General features: G+C 40.2%; 3 protein-coding genes and 1 long non-coding RNA gene across 5 annotated transcripts; 3 read left to right on the top strand and 1 right to left on the bottom strand.

Annotated features, from left to right (window-relative positions):
• Positions 1–77: 77 nt before the first annotated feature.
• LOC127248546 (cytochrome P450 86A8-like) lies at positions 78–1,827 on the top strand. The gene has a single exon (XM_051270974.1). The coding sequence runs from the start codon at positions 78–80 to the stop codon at positions 1,674–1,676; it is 1,599 nt and encodes a 532-aa protein (XP_051126931.1). The 3' UTR covers positions 1,677–1,827.
• A 114-nt stretch (positions 1,828–1,941) lies between these two features.
• Positions 1,942–4,494, top strand: LOC127263626 (adrenodoxin-like protein 2, mitochondrial). The gene is made up of 9 exons (XM_051292772.1): positions 1,942–2,027; positions 2,124–2,204; positions 2,325–2,407; positions 2,819–2,883; positions 3,330–3,391; positions 3,613–3,719; positions 3,918–3,967; positions 4,081–4,163; positions 4,251–4,494. The coding sequence occupies exons 3-9, from the start codon at positions 2,350–2,352 to the stop codon at positions 4,351–4,353; spliced, it is 528 nt and encodes a 175-aa protein (XP_051148729.1). The 5' UTR covers positions 1,942–2,027; positions 2,124–2,204; positions 2,325–2,349; the 3' UTR covers positions 4,354–4,494.
• Positions 4,495–4,610: 116 nt separating this feature from the next.
• Positions 4,611–9,342, bottom strand: LOC127263554 (U-box domain-containing protein 33). Its single transcript, XM_051292678.1, has 8 exons — positions 8,582–9,342; positions 7,883–8,004; positions 7,399–7,520; positions 7,153–7,257; positions 6,571–7,003; positions 6,328–6,465; positions 4,952–6,247; positions 4,611–4,873 (listed from the first exon to the last, which is right to left on the bottom strand). Exons 1-8 carry the CDS (start codon positions 8,781–8,783, stop codon positions 4,691–4,693), a joined length of 2,601 nt encoding a protein of 866 aa, XP_051148635.1. The 5' UTR covers positions 8,784–9,342; the 3' UTR covers positions 4,611–4,690.
• A 1,482-nt stretch (positions 9,343–10,824) lies between these two features.
• Positions 10,825–14,634, top strand: LOC127245073 (uncharacterized). 2 transcript variants are annotated; one of them, XR_007837373.1, is made up of 3 exons: positions 10,825–10,980; positions 11,833–11,991; positions 14,528–14,634. It is a non-coding gene; the product is annotated as an uncharacterized LOC127245073 (long non-coding RNA). The 2 variants fall into 2 exon arrangements; XR_007837364.1 differs by having other exon boundaries at positions 10,825–10,996.
• The last annotated feature ends 508 nt before the right edge of the window (positions 14,635–15,142 follow it).

Raw genomic sequence — 15,142 nt, 5'->3', positions numbered from 1 at the left:
TCCTCTCACAACACACGCACACAGCCTTCTAGTTAGTCTTCAATTCAAACCAATTGAGGAAATATATAAATCTTTTTATGGAGATTTTCTCATTATCGCCATTGTTGTTGTTGTCGGTCACTGGACTCACCTGCTATTTCCTCTGGTTTGCCTTCTTGTCCAAGAGTCTCAAGGGCCCATGTGTCTGGCCCCTATTGGGCAGTCTCCCAGGCCTGATCGAGAACGCCGACCGCCTCCACGACTGGATCGCCGATAACCTCCGCGCCTGTGGCGGGACGTACCAGACGTGCATTTGCGCCCTGCCCTTCTTGGCCCGGAGGCAGGGCCTGGTCACCGTCACATGCGACCCCAAGAATCTGGAGCATATACTCAAAACCCGGTTCCAGAATTACCCCAAGGGCCCGACTTGGCAATCGGTGTTCCGTGACCTCCTTGGCCATGGCATCTTCAACTCTGACGGCGACACGTGGCTGCTCCAGAGGAAGACGGCTGCTCTCGAGTTCACGACTCGCACGCTGCGCCAGGCCATGGCTCGCTGGGTCAACCGCGCCATTTACACTCGCCTCTGCCCCATTCTCAAGGCGGCTCAGCTCGAGGCGCGCCCTGTCGATCTCCAGGACCTCTTGCTCAGGCTTACCTTCGACAACGTGTGCGGCTTGGCTTTTGGCAAGGACCCCCAGACCCTGGCTCCGAGCCTGCCGGAGAACGCCTTCGCCTTGGCTTTCGACCGAGCCACCGAGGCTTCACTGCGGCGCTTCATTCTCCCGGAAGTCGTGTGGAAGCTCAAGAAATGGCTTCGGCTTGGTATGGAGGTCGGCTTGGCCCAAAATCTGGTCGAGATTGAGGAGTACTTGTCCGGCGTGATACGCGCGCGTAAGCTAGAGCAGGAGCAGGAAGACGGCAATAACAACGCCGATTTGCTGTCCAGATTCATGAAGAAGGAATCCAGCTCCAACAAATCCTTGCAGCACGTGGCGCTGAATTTCATCCTGGCCGGACGGGATACCTCCTCCGTCGCGCTCAGCTGGTTCTTCTGGCTGCTGATGCAGAATCCGAGGGTGGAAATGGCGATTCTAACCGAGATATGTACGGCCCTGATCGAGACACGTGGCCCCGACGTGGCGGTGGATTCGTGGTTGGATGAGCCATTGTCCTTTGACGAAGCCGACCGCTTGGTGTACCTAAAAGCTGCCTTGTCGGAGACGCTCAGGCTTTACCCTCCGGTGCCGGAGGACTCCAAGCATGTGGTGGCTGACGACGTTTTGCCGGACGGAACGTTTGTGCCGGCGGGATCGTCGGTCACGTACTCGATATATTCGGTGGGTAGAATGGAGTCGGCGTGGGGAGAGGACTGTCTGGAGTTCAAGCCGGAGAGGTGGTTATCCGCCGGCGGGGATAAGTTCGTTACGCACAGTGCTTACAAGTTCATGGCGTTCAACGCGGGGCCGCGGATTTGCCTGGGGAAGGAACTCGCGTACCTGCAAATGAAGTCGGTAGCTGCGGCGGTGCTCCTGCGCCACCAGCTGACGGCGGCGCCGGGGCATAAGGTGGAGCAAAAGATGTCGTTGACGCTGTTCATGAAGAATGGGCTGAAGGTTAATGTCCAGCCTAGGAGGAATTTAAGTTCAATTGTGGCAAGTATAGTGAGCAAGAAAGAATCTTGTGACAAAATTTGAAGATTCCGGCGAGGGTTGTAGTAGCCTAGCTGGGAGACGAGCGAATTGCGTCAATCTTATTTTTTTTATTATTATTTCTTAAATTCAATTTTAATGTAGACGATTTTCAGCTATTATCATTTTAATTCATTAGTTAATAAATTTGTTCTCACTGACATTTTGGGTACATGCAATGCAATAATTAAGCATAAAGTTTTTGTAGATGGACCAGGACCAGGCCCATGTCTATATTAGATAAGCCCATATTCGTAGTAGAAGCAATTCAAACCTCTTAACGACGTCGTTGGCTGCCACTTGGGAACTCTGTGAAAGAACATCGACCTCTGACGGCTGCTCCGGCGGCAAGTCCAAGTATACTTGATCCTCTTTGCTTTGATTTCGTTTCCTTTTGCTAGTTTTAGTTTTAGTTTTAGCTTTCCGTTTTGTGTTTTGCGTGTGTGTTGTTAGCCATTTGCTGGGGGCGGAACGGAAGTTAGTACGCCAGAAAGCATTTATCTTTAATTGGAGTTCGTGTGTTGCGTGGGAAAGGTTTGATATTGATTAACCTTGGTTTGGTTTGAACAAGCATATGTATGTATGATAGGAAATAGGAATGCCTTGTTCTTGATCTTGCTCTTTGATCTTTCTTTTTTGCGTGAGTCTTTGCAGGTTGAAGAAGGGATTATTAATTATTATGTTCGTTTCTAAGTTTTATCGTCTAGGAGTTCATGCAGCCAAACATTTGATGAAAGGTCTGTTCTGCCATTCCATTGATTGATGTAATTTATTCATTGAGATCTTCGGTTTCCTGTAATCTCTGTTGATAAATGGATTTAGTCGCTATCTTTTAGTTTAGTTGATTTCTATCCATCTCATTTACAATTAACTTCAAAAAAATTATCATTGTAGAATAGAATACAAAGCCAGGGCTGAGATTATACTTTGACATTGAATAGAATGCAAAGGGTCATTTCTGCAATACTCTGTCTATATATTGGGCTCACGCTTGATTATAATTTCTACTGTTGGAAATGTTAAATGGTTTGGAATATTTTGTTAATGGCATTTTTTGCAAGTAGTGTAATCTTTTTCTTGCTTTACTTTGTTCCTTGGCTTATGTTATAAATTGTCATTTTATTTTTATTTTTATTTTCATATTGCAGCTCCACCTCTTACTCAGAGGACTCCATATTTTTCTGTGGTTCATTCACAATACATACATGGCCAGGTTAGTATATTAATTAATTATCTTCAATATATCAGGTCAAGGTTATGTATTTTCAGAACTGTTCATTGATGTTTTGAATAGGCCATTTAAATATACTTGGATTGATCTTAGCAATTCAAGATTATATAATATGCCTAAGCTTAATAAGTTCCATTCTAAGTTGAGTCACTCATGGAGATTAAAATAGAAAGCAAATATGATTAAACACTGAAAAGAATCACAAATTTTCTTGAGATCCTTTTAGCTTTCTTCTATCCAGAGAAAGAGAATAAAATTGTATTGTCATCTTCCCTTCTCATCCAGAATCAGCTCTGTGCTTTTTCGCGAGGCCCAACCTTGGCAAATCTAATATGTTATTTTTTCTTTTCCTTTAGGGTTTGTTACTTTCAACATTAATCTTATCGTCTAATCATTTTTTAAACATATTTTTTCCCATGTGTATGCAGAGACATCAATTGTTTAGTAGTATAGCTTCAGAACTTGAATCCGAGGGTGTAAATGAAGAAAAGTAAGTTCATCAACCAAAGTATTACCTTTGTTTTTTTTCAGTAGAAAGGTCGAGTCCAGAATGACAGTTTCTGGTAGTGCATGACTCGGAAATGTAATCAAGATTCAAGATTAATATGTTACTCAATTCCATAAAGCTGATAGATTGAGCTGGCATGTATATTGTAAAGGCTCATTCATTGATCTTCTTACACTTCTATGCTTTTAAATTACAATTTGCAGAATAAATGTAACATTTGTTGACAAGGATGGAGAGGAGATGCACATTAAGGTCCCTGTTGGAATGTCAATGTTAGAAGCTGCACATGAGAATGACATCGAGCTTGAAGGTGATTTTACTTTTCTAAGGTGCTTTCATATGCAGTGATTTAAATTTGGCTGTTTAATAGATTATTTTCATGTGGCAATCCAAATTATACTGCCTGATGGAAACCAATGCTTCCAAACTTGTGATTCAAAAACATGTTATTAACTTAAAAGAGATCTGAGCGAGTAGCTATTAGCTAAATACTCTGGATCTGCTGCAGGAGCATGCGAAGCATCGCTTGCCTGTTCAACATGCCATGTTATCGTAATGGTAAGTTTCTTTCAACTCGAACCCACCCTTTTATAACAACTTATTTATTCATAGTAATTGTTCGTCCATATCCATGATCTATCTATAAAGTGAATGTGAATGTCTTATGGCAGGATATGGCTCAATACAATAAATTACCAGATCCTTGTGACGAGGAAAATGATATGTTAGATCTTGCATTTGGACTCACAGACACGTACGCCCGTTTCCTACTCCTCGTCTACCCATCGATCAGTCCTCTTGCTTGGTTTCTCACATGCGAACGTATAATGATTTCGTGCAGGTCTCGCTTGGGATGCCAAATTATTGCCAGACCTGAACTTGATGGTCTTCGATTATCAATTCCTGGTGCCACAAGGAACTTCGCTGTCCAGGCTAAACATTAGTATTAATTATTTATTATTCTTACAGATAACAAGAAAGATGTCTTGTTCTTAGACTAAAATAAATTTATCCGATAAATTGCCGAAGAGAAACAAACAGGCCTCTGTACTTTTTCATCATCAAGGTAACCTATTTTTGGATCGTGTTTACCAGTTGTGGGAGGATTGACTCATATCAGACACCGATAGAAGACCAGGAGGTACTAGAAAAAGGGCTATGAGCTGCAATGTAGTATATATTATGCCTTGTGTGTGCTTGTCTATGCAGACATAGAGGATCTGTACAAGCAAGCAAGCATTGAGAAAGTAAGAAAGCAGAGAGAGCCAGAGGGAAGTAATTTCAAGGTGTGTGCAGCCATTCTTGAATTGCAGAGCGAAGAGCATGGTTAGGCAGCAGATCGCAATGTGGAAGCTTAAGGTTGGTCATCGGGGAAGTATCGTGGCCGCTCTCCAGCCATCCCTTGAGAGCTTCTAACTCGTAGGTGAACCCGTCTGCTGCAACAACTGGATCTTGCATGATTTCCTGTAAAATGGTTGCACTTGTGTGAATGTGATGATGGTGTTACAAGAGAAAGAAGCAAAAGACCGGACAGATACAGACCTGGAAGATGGGGCAGACGAAATACGATGGGATCTGGTATCGCTGCTCTTCAGAGCCAACACGCCGAGATGAAACCCCACAGGAAACTTTCATGGGTTCAAGCACTTTCCACACCTCAGAAGCAAGGTCAGGACGATCCCTGCGCTTCATATCCGTGCAGCTGAGAGCTAAGTAGGCCAACTGCTTTGCCTGCACGAATGGCCAATCCCCAGCCGTCGCATCCAGTAGATCATTCAGATTTCCTTTATCTATTGCGTACTGAACTTCCTTCGTTATCCCCAGTGCAGGTCTTCCAGTTAGAAGCCTCAACAATATAATTCCAAAGGAATAAACATCAGACTTCGGTGTAAGCTCTCCCGATGAAAGGAACTCCGGGTCCATGTAGATGAGTGTTCCTTTGGGATCAGTCCTACAACATGGTGTTGTGTTGTTTTCTGAAAATTCATCTTTAGGGAGTTGTCGACATATCCCAAAATCACCGAGCTTGCATACAAAGTTAGAGTCGAGAAGCAGATTAGAAGGCTTAAGATCTCCGTGCACAACCCCGTGAGGAGGGCAAGAATGTAAGAACATAAGGGCAGAGCAGAGCTCCGCAGCAATACGGATCCGAGCTTTCCAAGACAGCGGGGGAGTGTTATTTCGGCAATTCAGACGGTCTTCAAGGCTTCCGTTCGGGAGATACTCATAGACAAGAGCCCAAGCTTCTGGGCAGGCTCCTATCAGGGTAACAATGTTTGGATGCCTCAGCTTACTTAATATATTTACCTCCTGTTGGAATTCAAAAGGTCCTTGCGAGCTATTCGGATGTAGCATCTTTATAGCCACCTGAGTGTGCCGTAGATGCCCTTTATAAATGCTTCCATAGCCTCCTTCGCCGATCTTCATGGATTGGCTAAAGTTGTTCGTTGCCTCCTCAATTTCCAGGAAAGAGAACTCTGAAAAGAACTGACTTACAGAAGAACTCGACGCTGCCTCAGTTTGTTTTTTCCTCAGCTCCTCGGCTTCCCTGAGAGCACTATCGCGCTCAACCTGCAGCTTGTCTCTTTCATTCTTATACTTCTGCAGCAACTCAACAGCAGAGAACATTTTCTGCTCCAATTCCTCTACCAACTTATCAGAATCTGCAATTTGACACTCCAAAGAGAATCTCTGTTCCTGAGCAGCTCTAAGGTCATAAATTACTTCGTTGAGTTGCCTTCTCATCTCCTCGGCTTCTCCTCTCCCACTTGCTAGTGTTTCTTCAATTTCTCTTCTCCTTCTTAGCTCCTCAGCATACATAGCTTCACATGCTTTAACCTATATGTGATGTCAGTTACCAGTGTGTAGTAAGAATGGAATATGTAGCAAAGGCAGGAGAACAGCCTCGCAATTCTTACTTTGCGAATGGCCTCGATGACATCCTTTTCAGCTTTCTTGCGCCTCATTGATTCATCGAATGCTTCTTTTTGGGAACTTTCTGCTTCAGCCACAAATTGCTCGAGCTTATCATAGAGCCCGTCGTTCATGCTCCCATCCTGCACTAGTCAGAAAATCATTCAAGGAACAACCATTGATATTAAAGAGTTGATAATTCTGTTCATATAATGGACTCCCACTTAAGTCCCCATTGATGAACTTACAATGCCACTGGAAGCCACAGAGGAATGGTACTGATCCTCATGGTCCTGTTGAATCCCAGGTAGCTCAGACACAATTTCATTACCTTCGCTGCTAGGTGTAATTAAGGCCGATACTTCACTTGAAAATGTTGAGCCCTGAGAACCTACCGACAGACTTCCCCTCGAATAAGTGTCGCAATCAGAATTATCTTCTGGATTCAAACTACCCTGAGGAAATGACCTTGCGGAGCCCGTTGATGGTGCAGATTGTTGCATCACATGATTGTCAGATCTGGCCCTACGATACTCTATCGAAGGACTTCGAACCCTTGTACCACGATTTTCTGCTTCTGCGACAGATCGTGATCTAATAGGTATTCCAGGCTGGGAATATGGACTGGGTTGGAATGGTGTAGCCTCTCCATCCAGATTGATCCCATCTGATTTACCTTCCCTGCATCACAGAACAAGTCACCAGACTGAAGAAAAAAAATAAATTGTTGCAATAAAAAATACAAGGCATAAAATCAATCAATGCCCGTCATGGGGGCTCATACTGTATTCACATCAAGAAAAGGAATTGAGAAGGATAGAGTTTCATACCTTGTGAATATAAGCTTGCCTTTACATACAAATGAGATGTGACAGAAAGAGGGTGCTTCCGTGCGCACATAGTTCGCTTTCTTCGACTTAGGTTCCTTCATTTTTCTGCAGAGAGAAAAATGATGGATGGAAACAGTCTGATGCAAACTTGCCAACACAAAAAAAGGAACGAACTAGCACTGATAACTCAAGAGAGCGTCCGAGGCTCTTCAAGTGTCTCTTATATAATCCTAATAGAAGATGTACCTTGAATAAGATCTGTTTGCTGCAGCTCCCATGACAAGCCACCTGATAGCATTATCCGATACGAGCTGCACTATGCACTTCTCAATAGAATCCGATTCTTTCCATAGTTTCTCCGCTTGCACCTAGATAAAATTCAAATATATCAAGAGAAACAACAAACCATATAATGCACATTCACTCTCCTTTCAACAATCAATACGAAGATGGTTATAGGTTCAACAAATAATTAAAGTATAAAACAAGAGGACAACTATAGGTATTTCTGTATGTTGTGTAAAATGTTGAGGAAGTGTTGTGTCTCATTGTGTATCCAATCACACGATCCTACAACAAGAACAAGAGATCTTTCTCAATCAATCCCTTTGACCCTCATTCTTTTGAGAATCAGAATGGTCAGTTGTAGGTTTCAAACCCATATGAAATGCAGAACATCTTAAAAAGTAAGCATGCACTCTGGGTAAAGATGCAGAATTTCTCAACATACCCCGGATTGGTTGCAGATATGGACATATTTGTCCAGTGTCTTGTGCATCTTTTTCCTCTCTTCTTCATGATACGCTTTAACTTGATGTTCTTCCATCAAGCTAATCGGAACTTTAGTGCCCACTTTAAACCGAGACGTAAGGGAAGAATCAGTATCAACATCATAATCAAATACTTCCAGAAAGAATAAATAAACGTGTAACAAGGAGCAATGTAAAGACTAATATTTCATGGAAATGCAGGTTAAAGGCAATTATAAATTGCTAATAAAGACACCACATGAAAGAAAGAAAAATCAGCTGATTCCTACATACAACATCTGTTTGGTCATCACTGAACGTTAGCATGGAAAGATGCATAAGTCATTACCAGTAACAAAATCAAAGCTTCAATCATCATCCCCAAATCTAATATGGCGTATACTCAAACAAACTTACATACACAAGACACACACCTCTCTCTCTCTCTCTCTCTCTCTCTCTCTCTATAGATACATATATATCCATCAAGCAAAACAAGAAACCAAACCCCAACTGCAGACCACACTTCTAAAAAATAGTTGAACAAACCAAAGCCACCCTAATCAAAACATTCACAGACAATATATCCAAAAAATCCCAAATTACAACATATGCAAGAGCTGAAAAAACTCTAAAGCAAAGACGAAATGAAAAACGAATAGGTACAACTCAATACTAACTCATGGGAATCTTCTGAGCAGGCTGATGGACATGAAGCACACAAATCTTCATCCTTCTCGAATTGTGCAAAGCCCACATCAAAACCGTCTCACCCTCCTTCACATCCTTCCCCAAAGCCACAAACATTACACCCTCCGTAACCACCGGAGACGACGCCGTTCTAGCCGCCACTACCTCAACAATTTCCCTCTCCGCCCTCATCCCGCCGCTGTTTCCCAAACCTAAACTCGCTAAATCGATCCCCGGCCACCTAATCCTTTACTCGGCCGTACGAATTTCCCCCATAATCAAAAGTCCAAAACAGATGGGGCAGGAAAGGAAGCAATACCAGGCAGCTCCGAAACGGATTTAATTAATTTCTGCGCCCCAGCTTTTGCTTGCGGTTGTAACTGATTGTGAAAAGGATTTACTTGTCACATACCAAATACCAATTTGATGGGGGCGGGGCACATTCAGTCAATGGGTACTGTTGGAAGGTGCAGCGAAAACGGGAAGATCAAAACATTGGAAGAATAACGGGGGTTTGGTCCGTCAGCTTTGAACAGGCAACATCAAAGTCAGTCAGTCGATTACTTTACTCCACGAATTGCTTGCTCGTGTGTCGTGGAAGTGGGACTTCCTCGAATGACCGACGAGCCGGCTGAGACGAGAGTCTTCCGCCGATGGCATCCCCATCCAATCCAATCCAATCCAAGAAAAGAAAATGATGCAAGAAAGCGATAAAAACTCGGAAACGGCTATTCTACCCCCAATATTTGAAAAATAGGTGATTCGCCCCTTGTATCGGGGTTTAGTGGAATAAACCAAAATGAAGTGGTTGAACTGCCATTTTGTTCGGATAAAAGGGTATAAAGGAAAAGTTATAAAGAGGATACCATAACATATACCAACCAACCTATGATAAAGCTCAGAAGAATATATTCATTCATATGTATGTCGTCACCGAGACCGAGACCGAGACCGAGGCCGAGACCGAGACCGAGTCCGAGCGAGCGGTTCCTTTATTTTATATTTTAAATTAGTTATTAAATAAATAATGGTAGACTAAGACCATCGATTGGGTCCTACTCCTAGGCCACGCCCATTCACGAATTATTAAATTGATTTTTTTTTGTTTTTTAAAATACTAATTAACAAAGTCAAGACGATTGGTGGATTGATTTATTAAATGATTGGTCGGTCCCTTGAAATTTACTATAGTTTGTTGTTTGTTTGACCGCATGCATTATTATTCTGTTTTTGTTAAGTATATTCCCTCTAACAAATCGTCGCTAATTTGTCCTCTCTCAACATTCAGTTCAGGTCAAGTTTTCAAGTTCAAGTTCAACCACTGCTCAAAGTTTGTAAATTTACATACATGATGGATTCAGATGAATGATTTTACTCTACACCATACCGATACAAACACCAATACCAACACCAACGTCCGTAGATATTTAAATTTGTCATCTTCTATTCTAACCTTATCTTTAATAAATTGTTCGTAAATATCGTGACTTCATCAAACTATATATATAAATAATAATGCAGAAATTATCTTATTCTGCCCACCCAGGACTGCGTCTGGGTTAAGCTCCTGGTCTTCCCGGTCCAACTGTAACAGTAAGTCTGTAACCGCCTCATGCCTTGCCTTGCCTTTTATATTCGTAAGGTTTCTTTGGACCCAAGTCCGGGGACCTTCCAAGCCACAAGAAACGGGGCAGTCGGGTTAATGCACGCCACATCATTATTATAGTATTAACCACTATAGTTATAATAATGGTTAATATTATAAGCCAACATTCGATATAGGGATGATTAATGAATACTTAATTTAATCATAATTAAATAATATATAGATAATATTATTAAAAAGTCGATAATATTTGAAAAAAAAAAAAAAACAACACACACAATAATTTAACTATAAATGTTCCTTTTTGTGTAACACATCACTATCCCTAACTTTCGACGTTGAATATCTCTCTTTATGTGCACTTTTACTTTTTATTTAGACCTAAAAGCCTTTTGCAAGCTAGGTTTTTAATTTTTTATTTGATTTTTGGGAGATGTTTTTATTTATGCACTAGTACTAACTAAGTTAATTTACAAACAAAAATCAATGAATAGTAGGCTTAAGCCCAATTTGAAAAACTAATGGGCTGAAATCAGCCCCAAATGATTATCGGCCCATTTACATGTGTCTACTATAAACTCCATTCGTTTCCGCTAAATTTTCGCTCCATTTCTGGTGGAAGTACCAACAGTCGTAAGAAGCGGTTGGAGGTGATTTCGGCAGAAAAAAAGTCGAAAGCCTAATTGATTGCTATATGAAGCGACTGTGAGTTGTTGGAGCTTCAGATTTTTGAGATTCTGCTTTTGCAAGAAATTGATATGCCATCGGTGGAAGATCAACGAAGTAAGCGACGTCAGTTGTACGTACTCTCGAGTCGAGTGTTTTGAAAGTTTTTATATCTTTTAGGTGATCTCAAATACTGATGCTAAAGTTGATCTATATGTGCATACGAGTTATAGTGATGTACAAATTAGACAAGTAGCTATCAACTGATACCCAACCTAAATGGTGGTGGATCTATAAGTAGAATGGGGATGAGATTCATTTGTTATTTAGAATTTAGTAGGTGCTAAAAGATATCTGTTACACATCAAGTTCTAAGATGGAACCATCGTACATTGTGCACATATATTATACACGATAGTCTAAATGTGACCTTGCCGTCCATTGAATATAGATGAATATGCAGAACAGAAAGTCAAGAAAATGACTGAACGAATCCTAAGGAAAGCCAAAGCATTGCATTACGCATCAATAACGTAAATGCAGACTATTGAGTTTGACATGTAATAAACTCTGTTAATGGTTCATCACATTTTGTTATACTCTGATGATCCCACCCACCTTATAATGCTGAAAGGGAATGTGCCTCAGAAAGCATGACAAGCATACTGATAAAAGTCTGCTATATTCAAGTTACAAGGTTTGTGTATTTTTATTCATTATTGCTCATGACTAAACCAAGGTGAACAATTTTGCATTTATATTTTGAAAAATGTCAAAATGCACTCATATTCATCTACACCTGCAGAAATCATACGATCTAATATGACTTCTGAAGTACACTACTTAATTCACTCATCAATTTCTGTTCAATTCACCTGTCAGCTATTTTAATGCTAGGCTACTTGCAAATTGACATGTACTTATAACCATACCTTGCATTTCACCTTTAAGTTGGTATAATATTTTCAGGGAAGAACACAAGGAACTTGGAGAATGCAGCTACAGTCGCAATATATTTTGATCATAGCAGAAAGAAATCTCAGCAGGACTTAAAGTGAATAAAGATCAGGTTGCTAGTTGTTCCCCGCACCATTTGTGCTTGGTCCCTCAAGATCTTTCTATCATCAGGTCCATTCTAATCCAAACCATGTCTCTCATTCAATCTTTCCTTTTATTCGAAACTGCAGACAATATATCCACGCAGTTATAACTTTTAATCTTGCTTAAACCTCTGCTTCTGACCACAATGTGCCTGGTTTGAATCAAATTTTAGACCACATCTGCATATTAGAATTTAGAAAGACTCGAATTGATTACACAGAATGGCCTGTAGGGATCAGTACATGAAATCATTCAAGAGAATATTTTCCCAAATGGTTGAGGCCAGAATTCTTTTACGGTACTGATATTACAGATGAGAATGGACATATCTATTGGCAGTAGGGCATTACATTATTAGACTGGGGACTTGGATAGAATTTCATTCAGGGCTGAGCTTAAACGCCAAAATGTCCTTTCAGAACAGGCTGTCAAATTCCCGTTGGATGATTTCACTTTTGTGGAAATTCATAATTGCCTCTCATCTATACTTGCTGGTTAGATACAAAGTAATGAGTTCCACATGCTAGCTCTTCAAATATTATTGTAGACTTTCCTTAGCTGGAAGGATTTGAATGTAACGACACATTATATCAACGAATTTGTTTCAATTCATAAGCTTATAACATAAGTAATTTCTTTAATGAAATCTCTTAGGAATTGAAAAATGTATATGTTATTAGATTAATTTCTCTTCTGAACATGAGCATCTATAGTACTTGTGATCTTACGGGAAAGTGATAGCAAGTGAATAATGATCATTTATGGGCCCTTTTATATCAAGTATTTCCCACTATCCTATGTTGGACATGGTCCTACTAATCCCATCTCCATTATTCTTGGGATGATTTTTTTTTCAAAATGCTTATTGCTTAAGGTCGTGTTAGCATTAAAGCAATCATGATTAGTTGGCAAGATTTTGCGTGTCTGATTGTTGATTTAATTTGAAAGCCCGCCTCTTCATTCAAGAGTTTGTACCGTTAGAGAAAGAAAGCATTCACTGTGTCTTGATTTCCAATGATTATTAGATTATACTTGTTTATAATTGTCCTTAGAGTATACGTAATAATGTTAACACAGATAATCACAAAAAGTTGATGTCCTTATATTCCGTAATCCTATTTGAATTCTTGTAATTATCATCATAAAACTTGTAATTGAATTCGATTCCAACTGCAATCTGGGACCAGACGACTGTAATCTAGAAATCAATATTATTAGGATACCACATACCCCTATTTTATGTCAGGTCAGGCTATCAGCTTGGCTCAGCTAAATTATGTTTGACTTGAACAATTAATGTTTATTCTGCATTTTAAAATCAATCAAGAACTTTCCGACATTTTATAATTTCCGCATTAATCCAAACCTTGCTTGGATGAACTCATATATTATTTATATTTGAATTACATAATTAAGCTCCCTCTTGGTTTTATTTGTTTTGTGCCTTTCATTTATTTTATAATAAAGTAATGTAGTGGCATATACTAACGCAGACCAAGTGTCGGCCAAAGTTGGTTGGTTTCCATTATTGTATGCATAATACAGTCATTGTCATGATCTGTTATTTCATGGTTTTCTAATGTCCAAACTCGTTGTCATATCTTTTTCTTTCTTTAAAAACTACTTTCATATTCTCCGTTATTTTCATACATACTGTAGTAGACATTGTGATATATATTCCCTACTTCTTTATTACAACACTATTGGGGTTTCTCAGTCCTTGTCAAGGCAAGAGTTGTCCCAAGGGAGCCAGCATCCTATGCCTGTGGCTGTATGGACCAAGTGTAGATGAAAATACATACGTAAGACACTTTTCCCTGTAATAAATAAAAGATAACCATAAAATGTATAGGATTGTGTCTGAAGCGATTAAAAAAGGGAAAAAATTTAATAATTCTAAATAAACAAATTAAAGGGAACCATCCTATAATTACTTTAGTGAATGAAGGCTGTGATGCTTGTATACAATTCACTTCCTGCCTGCAAACCCAAGTTAACCACACTAATTAATACAAATATGACTTGTTGAAAAAGTAGTTTTAACACACGAAAACATCTTTATCCAAAAGTAGTTAAAATCTTGGACTTTAAGCCTCTGAAAACTATATCGACCTTTCAACCTTTATATCTATTATTGGCTTGAAGTAATTTGGGGTGTATGAGCCATATTGGCAGTTGGCATCACATAAAGAGATAAGAAGTAGGTGGTGGACATGATTGAGCTTCTGTGGGCATCATTTTACTATATCTTTGTATAATTATTTTACTTTTTACTGCTTTATCTCCCTTCTTAGATAAGCAACACAGAATGAGAAAAAGTGTGACATTTCTTACTCCGGGGATAAAGAATCTGCCTTTCAGTATCGTGGAATAGTGCTGATGTAATAATACAGACACACACACACACACATTTACTCTAATATACTTTATATTCATTGTGTAGGTAGATGAAAACATAAAAGCCTGAAAACCAAACCAAACTGCATTATTCACATGTGACCGTACGAATGCATACAATTAAATTACATTGAAGTGTGGTTAATTACTTATATATTTAAGGCAGGCAAGTGCGTTGAAGGAGAATAAAGAGCTGTGCTGAAAGGTTCATACATTACATGGAACTCCCGGGAGCAGGGCTCCCAGAAGCCATGAATTAATAATGTTTCAGAAATGGTAACTGGTCACCCGGTTGAAGACGTGTACTTATACATCCGGCAGTCCAGGTGATTCTTGAAAGCTCCCTGGACCTCATCAGCGTACTGCAATCGGGTGATGTGGATCCATTTGGCAATGGAATCCCGGAGTTCTAAGAATCACCAACCCACGCTAAGTCGTGGCATCCACCTCTGCCAACCATCGCTGTCTCCATTTTCAAGAAGTTCAGTAATGTGCCTGAACAGAGACAGCACACTCACACACACGGCTAACTTAATTGACTCAGAGGTGAGACAACTTGTCTGGACTCTTCCTTGACAGCTTCATCGGTAACTCCCAAATTTAGGTATGCTCCGTTTCACTAATTGCTTCGTTTCTTCACTGTAATGATTCGGATGCATTTGTTTAATTAATAGTTTCTTTATGGAGCTATGGCGTTACTATACTTTTTAATATAACCCCACATGGGGTAGATGTTTATTTTATCGCATAATGACATCCAATTAATACATTAGGAGCTTAA

Source organism: Andrographis paniculata, unplaced genomic scaffold, assembly GCF_009805555.1.
Source record: "Andrographis paniculata isolate CXL003 unplaced genomic scaffold, ASM980555v1 Contig10END, whole genome shotgun sequence".
In the NCBI taxonomy this organism is placed as follows: domain Eukaryota; kingdom Viridiplantae; phylum Streptophyta; class Magnoliopsida; order Lamiales; family Acanthaceae; genus Andrographis; species Andrographis paniculata.
This window is presented reverse-complemented; position numbering and strand designations above follow the sequence as displayed.

What these genes read in the sequence shown, in the direction of transcription:
- LOC127263626 (XM_051292772.1), top strand. Translation starts at nt 2,350, where the DNA reads ATGTTCGTTTCTAAGTTTTATCGTCTAGGAGTTCATGCAGCCAAACAT. An exon ending in GAATGACATCGAGCTTGAAG is followed by an intron (nt 3,720 to 3,917) that starts GTGATTTTACTT and finishes GATCTGCTGCAG; the next exon opens with GAGCATGCGAAGCATCGCTT. An exon ending in CATGCCATGTTATCGTAATG is followed by an intron (nt 3,968 to 4,080) that starts GTAAGTTTCTTT and finishes GTCTTATGGCAG; the next exon opens with GATATGGCTCAATACAATAA.
- LOC127248546 (XM_051270974.1), top strand. Translation starts at nt 78, where the DNA reads ATGGAGATTTTCTCATTATCGCCATTGTTGTTGTTGTCGGTCACTGGA.
- LOC127263554 (XM_051292678.1), bottom strand. Translation starts at nt 8,783, where the DNA reads ATGAGGGCGGAGAGGGAAATTGTTGAGGTAGTGGCGGCTAGAACGGCG. An exon ending in GCAAACAGATCTTATTCAAG is followed by an intron (nt 7,258 to 7,398) that starts GTACATCTTCTA and finishes TTCTCTCTGCAG; the next exon opens with AAAAATGAAGGAACCTAAGT. An exon ending in TCGTCTGCCCCATCTTCCAG is followed by an intron (nt 4,874 to 4,951) that starts GTCTGTATCTGT and finishes ACCATTTTACAG; the next exon opens with GAAATCATGCAAGATCCAGT.